Source organism: Eptatretus burgeri, chromosome 3, assembly GCF_056783735.1.
Source record: "Eptatretus burgeri isolate ZD-2024b chromosome 3, Ebu_testis_v1, whole genome shotgun sequence".
NCBI lineage: Eukaryota > Metazoa > Chordata > Myxini > Myxiniformes > Myxinidae > Eptatretus > Eptatretus burgeri.
In genome coordinates, this window is record NC_140963.1 from 77,981,608 (window position 1) to 78,005,297 (window position 23,690).

At 45.8% G+C, this 23,690-nt stretch overlaps 1 protein-coding gene across 12 annotated transcripts in view; it reads right to left on the reverse strand.

The window, feature by feature from the left end:
- The window catches only part of LOC147030249 (histone deacetylase 4-like), a 168,574-nt gene that overhangs the window by 75,842 nt on the left and 69,042 nt on the right, over window positions 1-23,690 (reverse strand). For all 12 annotated transcript variants that reach the window (XR_015056279.1, XR_015056277.1, XR_015056278.1 and 9 more), the window contains 4 exons: window positions 15,370-15,611; window positions 14,974-15,085; window positions 12,931-12,985; window positions 7,903-7,997 (listed from right to left, as the gene is read on the reverse strand). Coding sequence is in view for 9 of the 12 variants with exons in the window: in XM_085874116.1 (XP_085730242.1) it covers window positions 7,903-7,997; window positions 12,931-12,985; window positions 14,974-15,085; window positions 15,370-15,611 (504 nt within the window). In the remaining 3 variants the exon portion in view is untranslated. The remainder of the gene's footprint in view (window positions 1-7,902; window positions 7,998-12,930; window positions 12,986-14,973; window positions 15,086-15,369; window positions 15,612-23,690) is intronic.

Genomic DNA, 23,690 nt, shown 5'->3' on the forward strand with positions numbered 1-23,690 from the left:
GCCGCTCAGGCATCGGACCGCACAATAAATCGACGGGGCTTCTCAGCTCCCGTCCATACATCAACAGCGCCGGACTACATGCGGTAGACCCGTGCTGGGACGCGCGATAGGCCATCAGGAGGTACGGAAGGTGTTCGTCCCAGTCCTCCTGGTTAGTGGCGGTGAAGAGGGCCAACTGTTGGACCAGGGTCCTGTTGAACCTCTCCACCATGCCATCAGACTGTGGTCTCAGGGGCGTTGTCCGTGTTTTTCGAATTTCCAGGAGCCTGCACACCTCTTTTAGTAATTCACTCTCAAAATTTCGTCCCTGGTCCGTGTGCAGCTCCTGCGGAATCCCATACCGGCATGTAAATCCTTCTACGAAGGCCTTGGCCACAACCCCTGCTTCCTGGCTGGGAAGGGCAAAGGCTTCTGGCCATTTGGTGAAATAGTCCATAATTACGAGGACGTACTTATTACCCTGGCGAGTGGGGGGCAGTGGTCCCAAAATGTCCATGGCCACTCGCTCCAGGGGAGCCCCAACCTGATGTAGTTGGAGTGGGGCCCTCATCCTCTGTGGCGGTCCCTTTTTTGCAGTACAGGCGTCGCAAGCTCGACACCAGTCCTGTACATCGCGCCCCATGTTAACCCAATAGAACCGCCGGCGGGCCCGAGATTTTGTTTTGGTCCTGCCCAAATGGCCGCCGGCGCGGGTACCGTGCACCTGTTTCAAAATTTGGGTCTTAAACCCATCAGGGACTATCACCAGCCAAGAAGTTTGTTCAGAAGGAATCCCCACCCACTTGCGATACAAGATGTTGTCCCTCATTTCTAGGGTCCTCCACTGAGCCCAGTATGCCTTTGTTCGCGCCCCGAATGGGGCGATTTCCTCCCCACTGGGCCTCCTGTTTTCCTGGACCCATTTGTACACTGGCCCTAGCACGGGGTCTTCCCGCTGGGCTGTGCTCCATGCCAATCCACCAAATTCCTCTCCTGCGGTTAGTGGCAAAGTTGGGCCTACCACCCGGGCCGCACGGACTGGGAGTTTCGGGGAGGCGTCTGCCAATTGGTCCCTCTCCTCATGTCTCGTACAATATTTGCAGTTTTCCCTCAGACAGGGGCGTCGAGAGAGCGCATCGGCATTCCCATGAGCCTTACCGGCTCTATGGACCACACTGAAATCGTACTGCTGCAATTTTTCCAACCACCTTGCAATTTGGCCCTCCGGTTCCTTGAACCGTAAGAGCCATTGCAAGGAGGAATGGTCAGTTCGAACCAAAAATTTCCTCCCGTACAAGTACGGGTGGAAATGGCTCACGGCAGACAGCATAGCCAATAGTTCCTTACGAGTTACGCAATAATTTCGTTCGGGCTTACTCATGGCCCGACTGTAATACGCGATCACTCTTTCCACGCGCCCCTGTGTCTGAGACAAGACTGCTCCCAATCCTTCCTGGCTTGCATCCGTGTCCAGGGTATACATCCCGTCATCGGTGGGGTACGCTAAAACAGGTGCGGATGTCAAACACCCCTTTAATTTGAGGAAGGCCTCCTGGCACTCCTCCGTCCAATTAAATCTCAACCCCTTCTCCGTCAACCGGTGAAGGGGCCTGGCTATCTCCGCAAAGTTTGCCACGAAACGCCGGTAGTAGGAGCAAAGTCCCAAAAAGCCCCGCACCTGTTTGACAGTTGTAGGTACGGGCCACTCCTCTACCGCTGTAATTTTTCCGGGGTCGGTCTTCACCCCCTCGCGGCCTATCACGTGTCCGAGATAGGCCACCTCTGTCGCGAACAAAGTGCATTTCTCTGGGCTCAATTTCAGCCCTGCCTGCCTGAGGTGCCCAAACACCTGGTCCAAATTGGCTATCTCCTGGGTGAATGTTTTAGCGTGTACCAGGACGTCATCCAGATACACCAGGCATGACTGCCACGGCATGCCGCCGAGTACACGCTCCATCAGTCTCTCAAAGGTGGCGGGGCGTTACACAAACCGAACGGCATCACAGTGAACTGATACAGTCCCTTCCCTGTGGAAAATGCCGTTTTCTCCTTCCCCGTCTTATCCATCTCCACCTGCCAATACCCACTCTTGAGGTCCAAAGTTGAGAACCATTTAGAGCCTGCAACGGCGTCGAGGGTATCGTCAATTCTAGGCAGGGGATAGGAGTCTTTGAGTGTCACGTTGTTCAGCTGGCGATAGTCCACACAGAAACGCGTGGTCCCATCCTTCTTTTTAACCAGCACAACTGGTGACATCCAAGGACTTCCCGAGGGCTCGATGACACCTGCATTGAGCATCTTTTCAACCTGTTCATCAGCCTCCTCTCTTTTGCTCCATGGGAGCCTTCGAGCAGGCTGACGGACAGGCCGGGCCCCATTGGTGTGGATCTGATGTTGCACCAGGCCCGTACGTCCAATATCCTCGGGTGACAAGGAGAAGATCCCGATGTGTCGGTCGACCAGCTTGTATAAGGCCTCCCGCTGGGCCTCCTCCAAATCTACACTACTCCGATTTACCATCTCACAAATGGGACCGGGCCAATTCCTAATCGAGTCTGGAGACTCCTTCTGGGGCCGGTCCGGCTCGACGTTATCGTCCCTCAGCTCTGCGACCTCTTTTACTGGGATGCAATCTGCCACCTTCGTGCCCTTCCTGATAGTGCGTGGTTCCGTGCTAACATTTATCACCCGTACGGGCACTACTGGCCCGTCGGTACTTACCAGGGTGCGGCCCACGACTAAGCCCGGGGTTGACGGCCCTGCCGATGGTTCCGCTAGGCCGCAGGGGCCCTGCCACGTTGGGGGTGCTCGCCACCGGGCCGGGACCACCGCCTCGGCACCCGGGGGAATGACCACGGAGTCAGGAGCCTCCAGCTCCACCCTCTCATCCGTGCTCACGCCTCCTAACGGCAACTCCTCACCACCCAACTGCATGACCCCCCGGCCCAAGTCGATCTTACAACCACCGGCCGTCAGCACATCCAACCCTATTAGACATGGGTCGTACACCTCAGCCACCCAAACCTCTATCTTGGTTTTCACAGTGCCCAATTTAAACGACACGAAACCACGTCCTATGATGGGGGCCGTTGCCCCGGTAGCTAGCTGCAAACTATGGTTTTGCAGACGGTGGATCTCATCCCAACCGTCTACACTCGAATCAAGGACCACAGGGCTGATGATCGTGGCGCTTGCTCCTGTGTCCACCACGGCGTCTACCCCTACGCCGGCAATCTTGCACCGAATTGTTAAGCTACCTTTGCCAATTTGGCCACAACTGATGACCTGTCGCAGTTCTGAGGGCTCTTCTCCGTCTGAGTCTGCCGAACACGGCCCTACATGTTCGGCACTTCTTAGTTTCCCGGGGACTGGTGGGGGGATGGTTGGGCCTGGCTATCCCTATTGACCCGGGCGGAGTTGGTGGTCTAGGGGGCCGTGGCTCTTCTCTTCGCGGGGGCCTTTCCCTGCGCGGGCGTTGCACCTCCGCTGCAGGTGGTCCCCTGCGCCACAATTATAACACCTCTTCTGGTAAGGTGTTTGCCTCCAGTACGCCGAATTATACCCCCTCCATTCCGAATTGGGGTACCCCCGATGGCCCATCTCCCGCCCTTCCCGGGCCCGACCGCCTCTCCACAGGTCTCCCGAACCGGCGGTCGAACATGCCCTGCACCATCCTTTCCATTCGCGCTTGGTCGCCCAGGGTTGCCCCGGCTCCCAGCGCACTGTCGTGCACGGGGTCCACCTGTCGGACTGCCACCGCGTGGCGCCCAGCCCCTCCCAATGGCGTTCTGGCTGCCTCCCAGCAGGCAGCAGTATCAGCCGCCTTCTGGAGGTTGTCCGGGCGCCATACGGTGAGCAATGCTCCGACATCGGTGCCCCCTATTGCTCGAAGGAAATGGTCCAGGGCAATCTCCTCCCGGTACTCCGGTGGCATGTTGGTGTGCGCGATCCCCACCAAGCGGCGAATGTCATGTGCCAATTCTCCCAGCGATTCCTGGGGACGTCGTTTGCGCCCGTTGAGCTGAGCTTTAACAAGCTCGCCCTGCTGGTCCATGCCAAATCGGTTTTTTAGGGCCGAATGGAGATCCTCCAGGGTCGCCCCCTCACTGGGTACCGTGGTCAGGACTTCCAAAGCCACGCCACGCAGGGCCGCTGTGAGTTGTGCCACACCCTGCACCTCGTTCCAGCCATTGCCTCTGGCAACACACTGGAACTGGGCCATATATGCCCTCAAGTCCGTCTTGCCATCGTACGTGGGTAGCGGCACCCTCGGTTCTTTCGAGGTCTCCTCCCGTTCCCTAGGGACTCCGGGAGGAGTGTACCTCCCCAGTCCCAACGGTGCCTCACTCCCGCAGGGTCCGAGCCATTTGCCCGGGGGCTCCACCACCCTTGTCTGCGTCTGTCCGTGCCCCACGTCGTCCCGCTTACTCTCCCAAGCCATTGGACTCACACTCCGCACACCCCCTGGAACAGTCATTCTGGGTACCCCCGTTAGGCCAAAAGACCCCGCGGTCTCTACCCTCCCCAAGCTTGGCATGCTCACCCCCGCATCGGGCAAGCCTCCCGCTCCGCCCTGTGACACCGGCCCCACCTGGGCACGATCCGCCTCGAGGGAGTATATCCTCTCCCCCTGTTCCCGAAGGAGGCCACCCTGCTTCTCACACCGGGCCTCCACCCTATCCGTCAGTCTCTTCTCCATTTCCTCCATTTTCCCCTTTATTACCCCATTTATTTCCTCCCCTATCGTTCCTAACGACAGTTCCCCGACTTTTTCTCTTATTTGCTCCACCTCCCCTTGTACCTGTGTCACCATCTTATTTGTCTTGGATATTTCCTCCCTCGTTGTCCTAAACTGCTCTTCTGTCTCGCCCCGGTTTTTTCCTATCTGTTCCCCAGTTCCTCTGTCTTTTCTCCGGCTTTCCGCTCCATTTCATTAATTACCTCCTCATGTCTCTTTCTACATTCCTCCGCCACCTTTTTAATCCTTTCTGTGTCTCCGCTTTTACCTCCTTTCGCAGGTTTTCAACTTTGTCTGTCATTTCCCGATGTCTTTTCTCACAGTCCTCCTTCACGGCTCCCAATCCCTCCTTTATTTTCCCTTGTTCTCTTTTTAATTCCTCTATCGCCGTCGTGTTCCTCCCTATTTCCTCCTTTATTTGGTCTTGTCCCTGTTTTACTTCTCCCAATCCTTTTCCTACTTTGTCTATTTTTCCAACCACCGTCTTTATTTCGTTTACCCTCTCTTGTTTACTTTCTTCCATTGCGACTCCCACTCCTTTTACTTTCTCTTTTAACCCGGTCACCTCCGCTCGTATCGTGTCGACTTCCTTTTTCATTTCGTTTTTTAGTTCTTCCAAGCTTCCTTTTAGGCTCATTCCCATGTTCTGCGTCTCACCCCGCAGCTCTTTCATTTCTTCTTTCATGTTTGTTTCCATTCCGTTCATTTTTGTATCCATCTTTTCGTTTATTTGTTGTGTATTCGCATCCATCGTCGTTTTCACTTCATTCATTTCGTTTTTCATTTCATTTGTGTTTGCATCCATTTTTTCGATCATTTTCGCTTCGTCTTTTCCCCCATTGAACCCTCATCTTGCTTCACGTAAAGGGTTGGTAGTGGGCTGAGTACGCCCGATAATTAATCGAACCGTCGAGGTCGATGATAACACCGCTCGGTTATTCTGATAGTACGGAACGGGTCGCTTAAGTGGCCCGTGTCCGAAGTCGACCTGCGGCGAGGTGCGATCGCCCGGTCTACCCTCCGCGTGGGTACTTAGGTAGGTCGAATTTGGCGAGCAACCCTATCCCACGCGGGGGCTGATTGGCTCGATCGCGGTGAGACCGAAAGGTCCACCCGTGACTGGTTCCCGGCGTTAGTCCGAGAGGGTCACGACTGGATTGTCCGTCCGGTGGGCGACGTGCCGCGATTCGAGTTACGTGGCCGTCGCACGCCGGCGGGCGCGAAATCCGCAACAATACATTTTGCATTGATTTATGTGCATTTCAACAATCCTTTTGACTCGATGTAATTTTTGGTGATTCGGTTGCCTCCACATGAAAATAAAACCATACATGACATCATTGGTGCTTCCCATTCCCCACAAGAAAGAGAAACATCAGACCTGAAAACTTGCTAGTCTCGGAAATTTGGTCCTAACATGGACATTCATGTCACCATGAGTGCCTTCGCCATCGGAGAGAGTTCATGAGGTTTATGGTAGGAGTGTTCTAAGCAGGCAGAGAACCCAATTTACCAGATCAATCTCAATTTTCAGTCTTGGACAGTGATGATGTCAGGGTCCAGACATCTTTGGAAGAGTTTTCATCATCAATAAAGGATGCAATTCACCTCACACACGTTTATAAACTATTTTAACCATCATGCTAAAATTTTGTATGTCTGTCTGTGGTTGATGCATTTGGTCACTACTTATCCAATCTCAACCAAATTTTACAGGGAGACCAAGGGTCATAACACAAAGGTTGCAGCTACTTTGTTTGCACCCTCCTCCCCCCTCTTCAGCATGTAAATGTGTATTGTGTAGTACCGCTCCCAGTGGTGGTGGAAGAAGGTATTATGAGTGATGCTTCAGAGCCCTTAATTATATCATGAGTATAAAGAGGTCTTCACCGAACTCACTTAACGTATGTTGCTTTCGACTCCACTGCAAAGAAGAAAAAAAGAGAAAAGAAAATAAAAAAGATAAATTCCCATGCTTTATTGCCTTTGTCCACCAAGACAAAGAGCCATGTTAAGGTGGCAGCTTGAGTGTCATTATATACTACTAGTACGTGCCCGTAAGTGCGTGGCCGTATGTACAAAAAAAAAACTAAAAAAAAAAAATACTTTCAAACCGCGTGCCAGAAACAACAACCACACAGACCATTCCTTCACTCTCGCGTGCCCGTAGTGCGTGGCCGTACGTGCAAAAAAAAAAAAAAAAAAAAAACTTTCAAACAACCACACAGGCCGTTCCATTGCTCTCGTAAAAAACGACTGGATTGGGGCATTGTGTTTATCAATAAATGCGCATAAGAAATCGAGAAATTATTAGAATACAGTACGTCATCACTATCCAGAAGTCTATAAGTTGTAACCCGTAATGGGGAATGCGCTCTTTCCCCATCAACCACGCCTACGCAGCAACATGTCCTGTCATTGGAAACTAAATGGCGCCCTTTCCCCATCGGCCACGCCAATGCAGCAACGTGTCCTGCCATTGGTTTGGTAAATAAATGGCCATAACTTTGGAACCACTTGTCCGATTAATATCAAACCTTGAAAAGGCACATACTCAGGTCCCCAGCAATATATCTGGCAAGTTTCAATTAGATCGGACCAGTGGTTGTCGGAAACAGCGGTCACACACACACACACACACACACACACACACACACACACACACACACACACACACACACACACACACACACACACCTGGAATTATAAATAGATCATCGTGCTTTTCCAAGCGAATTCTCAAAACAAAAGTAAAAACAACAATAATGATAATAGCATAATAATATAAACCGAATTACAAAATAATAATATAAATTATATATAAATAAAAATAATAATATAAATAATAAAATAATAATATAAATAATAATAATAAATAATTACAAAATAATTAACAATAATAATTAGGAATTAGGATAATCTCCCCCTCGTCCAACTTAACCACCCCCCCCCACCATCTCCCTGCCCACACCCGTAGAGTGGGTATTTATAATATATAAAAGTGGGCAAGATATTTGAAAAACTCGGACGTGGTGCAAAATCATAATTGTTGCGTCGTGCAAACAAACAAAGCACAATGTGTCACACAATAGAAATTGTCAGGAAAAGACAAATTACCCAAAACCCATGCAGGAAACCAAAGCCACAACAATGTCAATCACAAACACGATGGTTTATGAGCCCACCTGTCTTGCGCAGCGGAAAATCTCTTTTGGTCTCGCCTTGAATCAGCATGCCTGGCACAGCATCTTGCTGGCCTGTGACGGGGTCGGCTGGTCTCCTGGAAGGAACCAATGAGCAAATTTGTGAAAGCAAATCACAAAAGTTTAATGGAGGCCTTTCCACCAAATTGCAAAACCCAGATACCCTTAAGGTAACTTTTGATCTGGAGTTTACAGGTACCAAGCAAGAGGTCACCCTGCAGCTTTCAAATGGCAAGCTTGGAGGTTTACTTTAAAATAATTTGCCTGAACAGACAGGAATGGCACAGGTTGTGTAATTGTTGTGAAAAATGTAGATTATTCCATTTGAACTTTTCACCTTAGGACTCAAAGCTTCAAAAGTAATAATTTTAGATCAAGAGTGTCAAAGATGGACACGGCAAAAGGGTAGAGAATAACGAACATATCAAGGTTGGAAAAACAATGACTGAACCTACATTGTACATTACTAGCCTCGGCCTTCCTTCGGTGGGCAATTTAAAGTGGTGATATTTCCACAAAGTGACACTTTCTTCTGGAACAAACTGTATACTTTGAAAAAAATTAGGTGATACTGTCACCATATTTGGCCTTGCTGGACCAGACTGTAATGTTTTTGTGATGTAAATTGCAACAAAAATATAATTTTTCACAAAGTGATGTCTTCTGGGGGACACGGTATATACGAGGGTGAGTCGAAAAGTATCCGCAATGATTTATTTAAAACTGTGTTGTGTTGACTACATTGCTTATTGTACTTGCAGTTATAAGCAAGAACTATCTGCACCATTGTGAAGTAGTTTCAACCTTGAGCAGTCAGTAACTGTGTCGTTGTAAGGGAGCTAACATGACCACTTCACTGTGTGTTTGCACCAAAGAAAAGCAGCGTGCAGTGATACGATTTTTGTGGGCTGAAGGTGTACCGGAGCAGAAATCCATCGCAGACTTTCAGCACAATATGGGAACAGGGCTTTACCGCAGCAGAGTGTGTATGATTGGATTAACATGTTCAAAAACGGTCACACAAGTGTCACTGATGATGAACGATCTGGACGCCAATCCATGTCCACAACAGAAGAAAACATTGAACGAGTCCGCACCATAATTCTGGAAAACCAACGGTCGACTAGTGATGAAGTGGCACAACATCTGAACATCAGTCATGGTTCTGCACATGAAATCATCAACAACCAACTTGGCTTTCATCAAGTTTCTGCAAGATGGGTTCCAAAGCAATTCACAGAAGAGCAGAAGCGTGACCGTGTGACAATCTGCAAAAGCATTTTTAACAGCTTTCCTCATGAAGGGAATGATTTTTTGAGACGCGTTGTCACCGGAGACGAGACGTTGAGACACCATTAGGAGCCAGAGAGCAAACGCCAGAGTATGGAATGGAAACATCCGACATCACCGGTCAAAAAAGAAGTTCAAAAGTCATCGCCTGGAATCGTGATGGTCACGCTTTTCTGGGACTCACAAGGCCCAACTTTGGGACACTATCAAGAAAGGGGCACGACGGTAAACAGTGTCCGTTATTATGAAATGCTCCGGGACCAGTTGAAACCAGATATTCGATGGAAATGCTGAGGGCAACTGTCAAAAGGTTGCTGAGGGCAAACCATTCAACCAGAAGGCACGTGATGTGATCAGTGGGAAAATCGAAACATGTGGAGTGTGACGAGCACTCTGCCGATCCCCAATGGACACAGTCCACACCATGGTGTGGATTTCATCTATGGATAGTAAGGCTGTAAGAGGTGACCTCAGTGACTTTGAAAGAGGGGTGATTGTTGGGGTGCTTTTGGCAGGAACTTCAATGACAGACAACTCAACTTGCTGACGTTTCACAAGCAACGGTGTCGAAGGTGATGTCAGCATGGAACTCCAAGGGAAAGAGATCATCAGCAAAGGGCAACAGTGGGCGAAAGTGCATACTCCAGGATCATGATAGCCGTACATTAATTTGAAGTGCAAGGCAAAGCAAGCGAGCAACTGCAGATCAATCGACTGTACATTTCAACCTGTAGTGCGAGCAGACAGTTTCATCAAAAACGGTCGACCGAGAACTCCACAGAGTGGGACACCATAGTTGGGTTGCAGTGCACAAACATATCATCACACGTGGCAATGCACGTTTGCGAATCCTCCGGTGCAAAAGGGCACAGGAAATGGACAACCGAGCAGTGGAGAAATGCGATAGGGTCAGATGAATCATCTTTCACAATGTTCTCGACAAACGGACGAGTGCACATGTTGTGTCAAACTAAAGAACTCTCCTACCCTGAGTGCTCGCTTCCAACAGTGAAGGGTTCTGGTGGTTCTGTAATGTTGTGGAGCACATTTTCCTGCCACGTTTTGGGTGCAGTCATTCCATGAGAAAGAAAGGTCAATGACAATCACCACTTAATAGAACCGAGTGATCATCTTCACCCCATGTTGTAGACTTTCTTTCCTGCTGGGAGGGGTGTCTTCCAGGATGACAATGCCCCCATCCATGGAGCATGCGTCGTCGCCAAGTGGTTTGATGAGCACGACACTGATGTCATCCATATCTTCGAGCCTTCTCAGTCACCACATATGAACCCAATCGAGCATTTACAGGATATTCTGCAATGATGCCCGAGACAGCGTTTTCCACCTCCATCAACCAGGTGTGAGCTGATTGACTCATGGAGGAATGGTGCAGCATCTCTCCTGAAGAATTGCAGATGCTGATGGACTCTGCCACGGCGCATACAAGCCGTACATGGTCGCCCAACACCCTATTAAGTGACTTTACATTGGTGTTTCCACGTTTTTGTCCACTACCTGTACATGCAGTGTATACAGGGTCTATCAAAAGAAGTGTAGGGATTTCAGTCATATTTTCTGAAGCATTAATGAAAATCAATTTGTTTTGTTTTTTCAGATTCAAGATTCAGGGTTAGAATTCAAGAAGAAGTGCTCCATCATTGCAGCTCAAAGAGCAGCTCGAGAACTTCATGTTAACGCTGCTCCTTCTAAACACATCATCTGTAAGCATTTTAAGATTTTGGCAAGAAGGAACGGTAACTGATAAACCACGATCAGGTAGACCACGTCTGGAAGAACACAAGGAAACATTGAGCAATAATATTTTGAGAAGCTCACAAAAATCGACCAGGAAACGTTCAATGGAACTTGGAATTGCTGTAATCGCTTTAAGATGCATTTTGAGAAAAGATTTGCCGTGCGACCGACACAGCGATCAGCTTGTGCAAGAAAGCCTTCCAAATGATTTTCAAACTCGCATGTCGTTTTCGGCAAAACTGCTGGAACTTTTTACTGAAGTTGAAGGTCTAATTTCTCACTTGATAATTGGTGACGAAGCTCATTTTAATTTGAATGGTTTCATGAACAAACACAACTGTCGGGTGTGGACGTGAGAAAATTCACGGATTGTGCACCAGCGTGCACTGCACCCTCAACGTGATACCGCGTGGTGTGGAATTCCGGCAAACAGAATCGTTGGTCCGTACTTTTTCAAGGATGATGAAGGTGAAACCAACAGTGAATGGTGAAGATACCATGACATGATCCAAAACTTCCTCAGACCACTGTTGCAGGAAATGAAACGATGGGAATTGTGGTTTCAACATGATCGATGGAGCCACCTGTCATCAAACAAGAGCGACAATGGCAATGTCATGTGAACTGCTCATAAACAGGGTAATTTCTCGTAATGGAAACATAAACTTGCCTCCGTAATCCCCAGATTTGTCAGCAGCAGACTTCTTTTTTGTGGGGCTACTTAAAGGAGAGAGTGTACATCAACAAGCAATAGACATAAAAGGATTTTAAAGATAAGATAAGGACAGAAATTAATTCCATAACGCATGCAAGTGCTGTGATGGGACTCAATTTTTGCACTGCTGCCTTGTCAAGTTAGGGGGTTTGATCTGTGTTTATTCAGGAGCTTAGTATAGTCGTGAATAAACGATTCAGCAGTATGTTGTCCTGATGAGGCCACAAGAAGGGCGAAATCCAGATTGAGATCTCTGCTTTCGTTTATTCGTGACCATAGGGGCTTTAATCTGTCTGCCAAGACATGAGTGCAACACAGATGCCTCCAAGTTTGGAGGTGATGCATTGGCATAATTTACGCACGACATCAGCGTCATGTCATAGGGTCAGTGTGCTTTTCTGGTTAAACACAAATACACAATGTTGTGTCAACTGTGAATGCAATAACCTTAAGATAAATAAGCATGAGCTCCATTGTACTAAGATTATTGTATCAATGTAGAGATTAAATTAGAGTTTAACAAATTGTACATTAATATTAGCTCACCTGGACTTTAATCCAGTGAGCTTATGTGATCGAGCAGTGTCCATAGGTGAGTGAGTGAGTGAATGAACCTGTAAACACTTCAATTGTTATTTCTTGAACCAAACACATGATTTTGGTGAAACTTGGCCACAAGCTTCATATCTGATGCCGAAAGAAGGTTTATTGACTGCATCAAAATCTGCGCTCACCAATGGGTTGAAATCAGGCCGAAAATGATAAAATGTCCGACCCTAACCTACAGGGGGGTGTTGCATCAGCAGCTCAGCCATGCCCTCAGCCAAAAACATGACCTGTAAACATGTAATCGCTGTAATCAGCATCGAGAGGGCTGCCATTCAACTAGTCGCATGACCAAATCCTGCGCATAAACAAAATTTAGATATTTTATGATGCAAGTGACTTGCTCCTGATCCAGGTGAGCTTCAGGACCAGTGGTCCTATTTTTATTATATAGAGACCAAATTGGTTGAACACATTGTATACATTAATTATTATTCTACGAATATAGATCAGTTTGGTTCAACAGGCAATTAATGATGAGACACGAGACAAATTAATTACACATCCAAATGGTAGAGGGTTTCGGTTGTTGAACAGTGGAGGAGTAGGTTGGGGGACACGGTAGGATTCTGCCCATTTCCACTCCAGCTCTCCATTCTCCCCAGACAGGTGGGGGTAGGGGGCAGACGCCTAATTAAACTTACCGATTAAGAACAAAAGCCTTCAGATGTTCTTTAACCACAGTACTTGCGATGGCACCTGCAATACACAATCACCTCGATTACACAATTAATGGACTGCAAAGAAAGAAATAAACCAAAAAGTCACCAGAAAATAAACGAGAACGGCACACGCTAGAGCGCATACCTCCACCACGCGGAACAGTTTACATTTTATATCCTACTAAAAAGCGGGATCTGGATCTGGACGTCAACCAAAATTGGATTGGCTTGTCCTCATCACGTTGATGTAATCAACTCATTCACAAGTTTTGTTGAAATATCATGCTATATATAGTTTTTGGCCATATCTCTCATTGATAAAGAATCATTTAGAAAATTAAAAACTTCCCGTATATCAATCTGGATCGGGATCGTCACCAAAATCGAAACAATTCTTCCTCGTCACACACCCAACTTGTCCACCAAGTTTCATCCGAATCGGTCCATAACTTTTTTGAAACATCAGGCAATATCGTTTTTAGCCTTATCTCCCAATGGTGAAGAATCACTTCAAAATTCTTGTAGCCAGATCCAGTTTCGGATCTTCACAAAAATCTAATCATTTCGTCCTCGTCACACACTCAACCAGTCGACCAGGTTTCGTCTGAATCCTTTCAGAACTTTATGAGATATCATGCTGCACTGCATATCATTTTGGCCCTATCTCTCAATGGTGAAGAATCGCTTAAATTCTAGTATCCGGACCCAGATCCTGATGAAAAATGCGTGTTGCTGTCCTTGGTCAGTCACCTACATACTCAAAAAAACAAAAAACGATTATTTCAAAACTCTGGACAAAAATCGTGCGTCAGACAGACAGACAAACAGATTAGAAATCACTTGTAGAGCAACACTTGGTGGGGTGTCTCAAGCGGTGGCCTGCCTCCCATGGACTGGTCTACTACAAGCAGTGACCGGTCCATGGTACGGCCAGGCTCGTGGGAATGGGTCCATCCCATAAGATGTGTGGTACTACCACTACATCTCAGAAGGGGGTCACCCAAAGATATGGGTCCTATATTCTCTGTACAGCTGAGGAATTTCAGAGCTGCACCAAGCTCATCATGGTGTTTTTCAGACAATGATCCATGGAGTATAGATGGCTCCTCACTCTGGACTCATGCTCCTGCTGCGGCAATAGAAAACAAGGTCTTCTGCACAATTGGAATCTCAAGACAGGAGGTGGATTCCACAGGGCTGTCACTCTCCCACTCGTGGCAACTTGGTAGACTCTGTTTGTTATACAAGCTTATATCTGGCCTTGCTCCTCCTGCCCTCTTCGACATCTGCCCCCCCCCCCCCCACTCGGCTCCTCGGTTTACAAGTGTTCATCTAGAAACCCTGCCTGCTCACCCTCCCGAAGTCCAGACTAGTTACCCACCTGCATTCATTCTCCCTCTTATCCCCCAATTGTGAAAATCACCCTGGGTCTGTTGTTTCATCCTCTTTATTTCAGACCTTCAAATGTGCCGCCCCTATTGACCTCATGCACATCCACAATTTATTGGACACATGCTAATCCTTCCCATTCTGTTCCCCTCTGAGCCATTGTTCCCCTTTCCTCCTCCAGTACACATCACAGACAGCACTGTGGGTGTATAAATCAATTTTCATTTATATTTTGTGATCAATGCTTAACTGTGCCAGTTGTACAACGACGCAACCACAAGATCAGCTTAAACAACAATGATTATATTTTTTTTCCCCTCACTCAGTGTCAATAAAGTAGGTACATAGCTCGTTTTAAGTCCGTCCTCAAAACATGACTGTAATTAAACACAATTGGCTTTGTTTGGAAAACCACTACATCTGCAAATAATGACTTAACTGGTTATTTCCATATAAAAGATAACCTCATAAATGTTATACTATTGGTAAAATATCCCAATAAATTGGGATGGTGGAACTTGGAACATTAGCTATGATGGCATTGAGTTGACCACCGGTCCGTGTGGAACACCTGGCTTCATTTGACCAACTGTTCTATCATAAGCGATATGTCGAGCATATTCAAACATGACTCACTCTCCTGGCCCTTGTTCTTGTGCATCGCGGCTTGCAGTTCCTCGAGCTCACGCTGCTGCTTCTGTTGTGACTGCTGCTCCATCAACTCGGCCTGTTCTTGCATTGCAAGAGTCTGGGTTCACGACAACAACAAAAAAAGAGCATTCAATTCACCTCCCACCTGTTCAGCCACTCATGTACTGCCCATGTTCAGTGAGCACTCTCTGCGTATGTGTACCATGCAAACAGGTCCCTCAAATGAGGTCAAGTCGAAGTTAATGGTTGACAAATGAGCTTGGTGTCCAGCACGAAGCACTGGAAACAAAGGATGTATTGGACTTCTGAGTAAAACGACGACCATGCTTCTTGAAGTTCATTTATACATGTTTGTTTTTTTTTTTTTAAGTCCACACAAACCTGCAAACGTTGCTGAAGTTGCACTTGATGCATACTTGACAATTCCTGCTGACGCCGTTGGTACTCGGCCAGAAGCACTTGGCGTTGTAAATGCTGTTGCTGCTGGAGGTGCAGAAGGTCAAACTGCAGGAGTCCATGTTGTTGCCTCCCACAATGTAACACAGCATCCGTTCTGATGGTGCCCCCTGCGTCCGGACCACGTACCGCAGCGGGCTGCAAGCTTGGTGCCTCAGCGGGCATCTCTGCACATAACCAGAGCAAATAAAATGAGCACATCATGGACAGTCAAAGCTTTTCTATTTTATTATTAAAGCATACAAATAAACAAACAATGTTAAGGATACATTTGAGCAAAAAATTAAAGAAATATAAATGATCCATTCATGAAAATTCGTCTTAAACACTTCATTTCAATAAGTGAGCATCTACTGGATGCATACAGACAACACAAGGCAGAAGGTTAATGGACTGACCATGTTGAGCACAAAGACATGGGATGATCATGCAAACAATGATTAGTTAGTCGAGAGGAGACTGTAAGGAGGCATGGGGGATCAAAGTTCACGAGAATGGGGGGGGGGGGAATTAGACTACAAAGTCTTCCAAGTATCTTGCAAAGGATGATCAAGAAGTGTCACAATGTAGAAATCACAAATGCAAACGCTGATAGAAGAACAATACAGGTATTATAAAAATTTACTTTCTAGTAACGATAACAGGAGGGTTCCAGAAACTATCTTAGTACGAACAAAACTTTACAAAAGCCACTTTCAGTAATACAATTATTCCAGCAACAATTATCATCACTGTATGAACTAAACTTTAGAAGCAAATTTTCTTTCAATAACACTGTTGTTCCAGTAATGATCATCTTGGTACAAATAAAACTTCACAAACCAACTTTCAACAGCACGTTCATTCCAGTAACGATGATCATGTCGGTATGAATACAACTTTACAAACCCACTTTCAATAACAATAACTTCAGGACCCATTATCTTGGTAGAAATAAACTTTAGAAACCTACTTTCAATGACATGATCATACCAGCAACAATGATCCTCTTGAAAACAAAACTTTACAAACTCCTTTCCATGACAATACAGAGACATGACATAAGTAAATAGACACCTTAAATTTATTCATTTCATCTGTATAAAGCAAGTTTTACTCAGTGATTTGTACAATTGACTGTGCCTCGAACCCAGGGAGTACACGACCTTTGTGATTTTCAAAGAGGACGAATTGTTGGCCAATCGGAAGGTGGAGTCAGACAGCATCAGATAGCTCAGAACGTTGGCATTCCGCTTTCTACGGTCAATCGGGTGATTGTGCAATTCACCAACGAAGGCAAGGAATCCACAGCTTCCCGTTCTGTTTGATCTGGGTCCTCAGAAAGGTGTCTTCGAGCTATCAAGCGGTCCATTGAGAAAACTCCCTGTTGCAAGGCAGCAGATGTTGCAGAAGAGGTCCAAGTTAGCTCAAGAACTGCCATGCAGTACCTTCATCAACTGGGCTACTATGGGAGAGCAGTGAAGAGAAAACCTCTTCGACCAGCCAGCATTCAAAGGAGAAATAAGTGGGCTGACGAGATGGCCACCAGACCCTTGGAGGTTTGGAAAACTGTCATTTTTTCAGATGAGTCCCAATTTACTCAATTTTCGAGTGGACACTTATGAGTCCAGAGACTTCCCAGTCAAGAGTTCTCTTTGAACTGATTGCAGCCAACTGTCAAACACAGTGTTTTTTCAGTGATGGTGTGGGGAGCAATCTGGAGCGCTGGTCAGTCAGAGCTTGTGGAGTGTGATGGCAACATCAACTCTACGATATACATTTCAATCCTTGAGGATGGACTTCGCCCCGTCTTCTCCACTAGTCAGATGGTCAAAAACCAACACTCTATTCATGGAAGATGGAGCTCCATGCCACCCTGCAAAAAAGACCAAAGAATGGCAGGACAGAAATGGGATCAAGCGACTTCCATGGCCAAGTCAGTCTCTTAAGATGAATCCCATTGAATACCTCTGGGCCATATTGGATCGAACTGTGCGGAAAAAAATTCCAGGAAACCAACATCACGGGCAGAATTTCGAAACCTTTTGCATGAAACCTGGGCAGAAGTCCCACAAGAGAAAATTTCAGAACTCGTTAGTTCCATGTCTGAAAGAGTAAAAAAACATTGAAATCTGCAAATGGCAAGTCTGCAAGATACTAGTGTATATATTAAAATGGACCAAATGTTTTTCAAACAAATTCTTTTGAAAATCATGGTGTATATTTACTTCTGTTCTGTCATCCCTCTCTATATCTATACTCTAAGAGCCGTGTATCTGTCACCATTTTTTTCAGAGATGGCTGAACGTATCTTCGTCAAACTAGGGGTTCATCAGTGAGTGCCAGCAAGTGTTTGCAAAAATATTGAAATATTTGGAAGAAAAAAAAAAGGTTTTTTGGGGGGGGGGAGATTAAAAAAAAATATATATATATATATATATATATATATATATATATATATATATACATATATATATATATATATATACACATTTCGCTGTATAGTGCTGAAGCCTTTTTGATTAATGACAGTTATATTCAAGTACACATACGCATAAAAATAAAACAATTACCAGACATTTAAATCCAAAATTAACCTTTTCCAGAAGCTGTCAAAGTTGGTGGTACATCTTCCTGAATTCCCCATGTTTAAAGATTGGGGGCAAACTTAACCCAGAAACATCAACGGCACATTCAAGAACATCAAATTCCACTTCGAAAGTAACACTTTTACAAAGCCTCTTCACTAATAATCGACAGGGTGTTTAAAAAGTCCTGCTACCCCCTCCGCAGAACCTGATAAATTAATATAATGAACACACGAGAGGAATAATGTAAACTATGAATACACGAGACTTTTATTGTCATAAAAACCAGAATATTAACATTAACATATATACAGTATAGGAAACGTACCAGGGTCGATGATGATTGGGTGGGGAAAGGGAGGGGGGGTAATGGGACTTTGTAGCCACCATGTGCAGTGCAGTACATCTCTCCATGTGTGACGTTTATTTTGCGATCTCTTGGTTTTGGGTCTCATGGTCACTTGACTGTTGCAATGCCAAGGTGTTTCCGCAAATCTCATGGGAATGCGAGTTGGATAGGCAACCATGATGGGCCATTTTAAAATCCCTATATATAGTGCCTAAGCCTTTGGAGCTATGTGAAAGGTACTATTAAATGATCCACAACTACATTCCTTAGTGGCGGAATAGCACTTCAAAGGAAATAGCGAGGACTGTTTGGCAAATGCACCGCAGGTCATAGTAGCGAGGTGAGGTGTGGAGCCCTGGCTTAGGGTGGAAAGCTTTTTGCTGTGGGGCTGTCCCACAGGGTGGGATGGCCTGGAAGATGGTACCACCCACAGCCCAATCTTGGGTTCTGAAGAAGAAGAAGAAGAAGAAGTTCCGCCAAAAGGAGCTCGTACTCCCTCAGCTGAAAAGACAGATCTGCATAACATGTTTTTGCAAAGCACTCGGTACAGAACTTATCAGCCCAAGAGACCAATCTTCATGGCCAGCCAAAGCTGCAAGGATACATGCCTTTTTAACCGATCATGCAGCTGTCATCATCTGACACTGTTCCTGATATTTATCAAAGGAACTGTCAGGACACATTCACACTCACAAAAACAGCACTAGCCCGAAGGGCAAGATACAAGTGAATCTCAGGAGCAGAGAAGGCAACCGAGAAAATCAGCTGTGAGTAGTTCTTCGATGTATGATAATGTCTGCATATTTTGCGACAAGAGCAGCAAGTACATTAAATGTTCCAAGTGAAGCAAGTCCATTGTCCAGGCCCCGTGAAATTTGTTTAGGTGAGAAAGCTGAAGAAAGATGACAAAATGTTGGTCATTACATCTCGCGAGCTGATAGCTGCAAAAGCTCACAGAACGTGTGCTGCCGTACTTACACTGGAGATTACATAAAGGCCCAGTCATAGTACAGTGAACTTGGATGACGGGGATCATCATTGAGTGTCGAGTGATGTTGAGTGGAATGCTTTCGAGAAGTTGTTTGCAAATATGTCAGATTTCTTTTCAACGGCCCGTGTGGTCTTCATGACTGAGCTGACAGATAAACTTGTCATGTACAGTGGCCTGTAAAAGTATTCACTCCCCCTCCCCCCCCCTCCAAAGTTTTCACATTTTGATGCCACACAAACTTAATTCATGATGCTTTCAAATCAAACTTAATATATGCAGTCTTCACAAACTACTCCGAAGTAATAAAGTTTTAAAATGCAGATAAAATGTGAATGAGTTAGATTAAGAGAGAAAAATCAGATGATTCTCAGTTGCGCAAGGATTCAAACCCTTTCCGTAATGAACCCTGAATCACTTCAGGAGCAAATTGTTTTTTTGAAAGGATACAAAAATAGGTGTAATTAGTCTCACCTGCATGCGAAGCTGAGTTTATGGGCTTATCACTTCATCACAGACAGGTCAGTGGTCTCTCAGTCTTCTTCCACCTCATTTCTGGTCTTGCACCCTCTGCTCTTTCTGTGCCCCCCCCCCACCCACCATCAACCAACCCCACCCCCACCAGGTTTCTGTAGGGCTCAAAACGATCTACAATCAACCCTCTTCTGGTGAAACTACTCAAATCCAGGATCACCCACCACTCACCTCCACTCATTTGTTCCTCATTTTTTCCCCCCACCTGTGGAATCAATTTCAGAAATCCCCTTCAATCTCACCTTTCCCTCCAGGTCTTCAAGACAGCTGTTCACTGCCATCTCACATCATCCCCTATCCAAAACCATGACCTTTTCTACCCTCATTAACCCCACCCAAATCCCTCATTATTTTCCAGTTTTTCTTCAGAGCTTCCTTCTCCATGCATGTGTGTGTTTTTTGCATCCTGTTTTTGTCCGTTATGTCCTGATCCGTTCAGTGTACTAGTATAGCTCTTCCACAAGACTAAACGATGTGTCCAAAAAATTTAAAAAAATTAAAAAGTATGAATACAATTTATTGGACTAAAAAAAACTTTTGCACAGTAATGTATTCATATGGGTGTGTGTACTTTGGGTAGATGGATTAAGCTAGTTTGATAATCGGAATCTGTAATGGGATTCAATTGAAATTTTGTATGGTATGAAATGGTATGATGCATCTTTCCTGCTAACAGGGCAATTAGCCTCAAGGGAATGAGATTCCCTGCTGGGTACAGTAGCAGAGTGTCAAACAGTACCAGCAGAATGGCAAGTGGGTGGATGTGTGCTCTGGAGAGAGAAAAAGAGAGAAAGAGAGAAAGAGAGAAAGAGAGAAAGAGAGAAAGAGAGAAAGAGAGAAAGAGAGAAAGAGAGAAAGAGAGAAAGAGAGAAAGAGAGAAAGAGAGAAAGAGAGAAAGAGAGAAAGAGAGAAAGAGAGAAAGAGAGAAAGAGAGAAAGAGAGAAAGAGAGAAAGAGAGAAAGAGAGAAAGAGAGAAAGAGAGAAAGAGAGAAAGAGAGAAAGAGAGAAAGAGAGAAAGAGAGAAAGAGAGAGAGAGAGAGAGAGAGAGAGAGAGAGGAGAGGAAGAGGAAGAGGAAGAGAGAGAGAGAGAGAGAGAGAGAGAGAGAGAGAGAGAGAGAGAGAAAGAGAAAGAGAAAGAGAAAGAGAAAGAGAAAGAGAAAGAGAAAGAGAAAGAGAAAGAGAAAGAGAAAGAGAGAGATTGATTGATTTCAAGTATCATCAGAGAGCAGCCACAGCAGTGTTTACAGCAGCAAGTTTATCCGGCTTGCACATGGACCAAGTATTAGTCACGGCACTACCTGTGGAAAAACCAGGCCCACCACGTTGCACGACACATTGCGTTCTTCTTCGCTCCTGGAGTAATCTTCAAAAGCAATTAGCATGTCACTCTTCGAAAACCAGTCCTTTGCAATTTTCTACCAAGTCTCAAGGCTCTTTAGGACCCCACCAATCTCAGACATTCATCGTTTTAAATGCTTTTCACAAATTATGCAGCTCGGAGCTGATCTTAACTACAAAATGACACATTTCCAAAAAGTGTGCCAGGACGTGCCCTACCCGGAAGCAGATACATGCCTCAGTTGCGCTTTTTATGGAAGAAACTTATCTCAGATTTTGAGGTTACAAAGCAAAATGTCAACACAAAGGAAAAAGTTTTCCAGAACAGCCTGCTTACACAAGCACTCATGCAAAGAGGATCAGCCATCGTGCTACTTGGTCACTACACGCCATCAAAACTGGCCAATGTCCCTGGCATTCTTGAGCTAAACACTGTTCGAGCGGTAGTGGATTGAACGCTGAAGACGCTGGCGGGGAAGCGGTTGGAGGGGAAACGAGAATATACGCAAACACGAAGCAACAAAAACAATAATTACAAAATGCTTTCAGACTCTAATGAATAGTCTGGAAAAAAAGCCACAATGGTTGAAAAGCATTAATCTATTTCAGGAACTTGTGCCAAAGCTTGAGGCCTCATGCATCAAAAAGCCAGACCAAACAACACCTCGTTTGCTTCCTCCAAAAAAAGAAAAAACACAATAAAAATAACTGATGCTGGCACAGCAATGCACTGAACCACTCGTTAAAACTATCATTATAGGTCGGCCACAAGTGCCAGGAAACACGGCATTTATCCCAAACCACTATGGCCAAAGAAAAACATTATCTACTGCAAACTACTTGAACACAACTCCAGAGCTCAAAAATAAATAAATAAATAATTCACACCAACACATTCAAATCCATCTGTTGACCCAATGCAACCTTTTTGGAAACAACAGCCCTTCACTCCCACGAAGGGTTACACTCAAAACGTCAGACGCGCGTCGTTTCCCGCAGCGGTTAACGTACACTTATCTACTCAGTTGATAAAATCTGTTTCAAAAAGTCACAAAAGAGCATTTTGTTTTTCCTGCAATCCCAAAGCAAACGGTTGTAATTTGGAAGATCTAAATTTAAAACTGGCATGTATGTACACCCCACTGGAAATGTAGAGATAATGCTGTGAGCTTGAAAAAAGGGTCAAGGTCGATTGACAAGGGTCAGAGCCTAACGGTGCCTTCAGTTTTGAATATTTTGTGCAATTGCAAATAAACTTCTGCGTTGGAACCTCTTGCATCATTTACATGAAGCAAATGCAATTCATGCACAAAGAAGGGAGATGTGCATGCAAATTGGCATTTAACATCAGAAGGGGCTGCAATATTTGGTGATCACAGTCAATTTGCCGCATGTGGCTCTGAATATTTACCCCACACACAGGTGAAGTGAAAAGTAGGGTGAAGCAATTAGTTCATGTCTGTCCATCTGTCTGTCCACAAACATCAATTTATGATCGAGGAAGAACTTAATTTAAATCGAATGTTATATTTTGAACACGAATCGGAAAACGAACCTGGAGTTTAGCAGTACATTGGCTCCAAATTTGACCCAATCACACATGCACAGAGAGATATTTTTTTCTACTCTGTCTGCATGCCTAGCAGTCAAAGAAAATGGAAAATCATTCCAAACAGGAAACTTGGGGCAAAATTTACGAAACGCGTACATTCGGCCCTAAATTTTATACATTTAAGAACCAATACCCCATCAGTCTGTTCCAAACCCTCTGCTACTCTCAATCCACCATCACTCAATTCAACAACCCCTCTTTCATCCCGTCGGTCTTTCTTTCAACCCCGCAGGTTTATTCTCATCCTTTGGTGGGGTCTGTCTTCCTCACCACTCGAATGCACTCATTCTTGTACAATTTACCACCAACCACCCATTGCTCAGCGTAAACAATTAATCCTCCGGACCGGCACCAAATTACTTTCCCACATTCTTCCTTCCCTGTGCTTCCTCAATTATGAAGTGGGGTGCGGTGCTTTTCCCATGCACGGTGGAGTGCAGCGCATCTGGCATGCATGATGCAGTGCACATTGTAGACTGAACATTTGCATGCGAGGGAGGGAGCAGAGGCTCTCATCGTTGCCCTAAGCATGTGTAAGGATGAGTGGGGATGCTAGTGTCCATCCCCACAGAATGACGTGGGGTTTTCCACAAGCTGCATTGTGGACCCCCCACCCCCAACCGTATGTGCAGCAATGGGAGAGAGGTTCGCAGGAGACTAGACTCGTAAAGCCATGGGTGGTGAGCAGAAAAGAGCCCAGATTGCTGATGGGACAGAAGTCACCTAAAACCTTGTCTGGGGAGCAATATAAAAAGCCCAGAACGCAGCTTGGTTTATGGTGGAGCTGCTTGTACAGTGTGCACAGCACAAACGGAGCTACTTGCCATTGGCATACAAGGGACGCCTGAAGATTTTGCC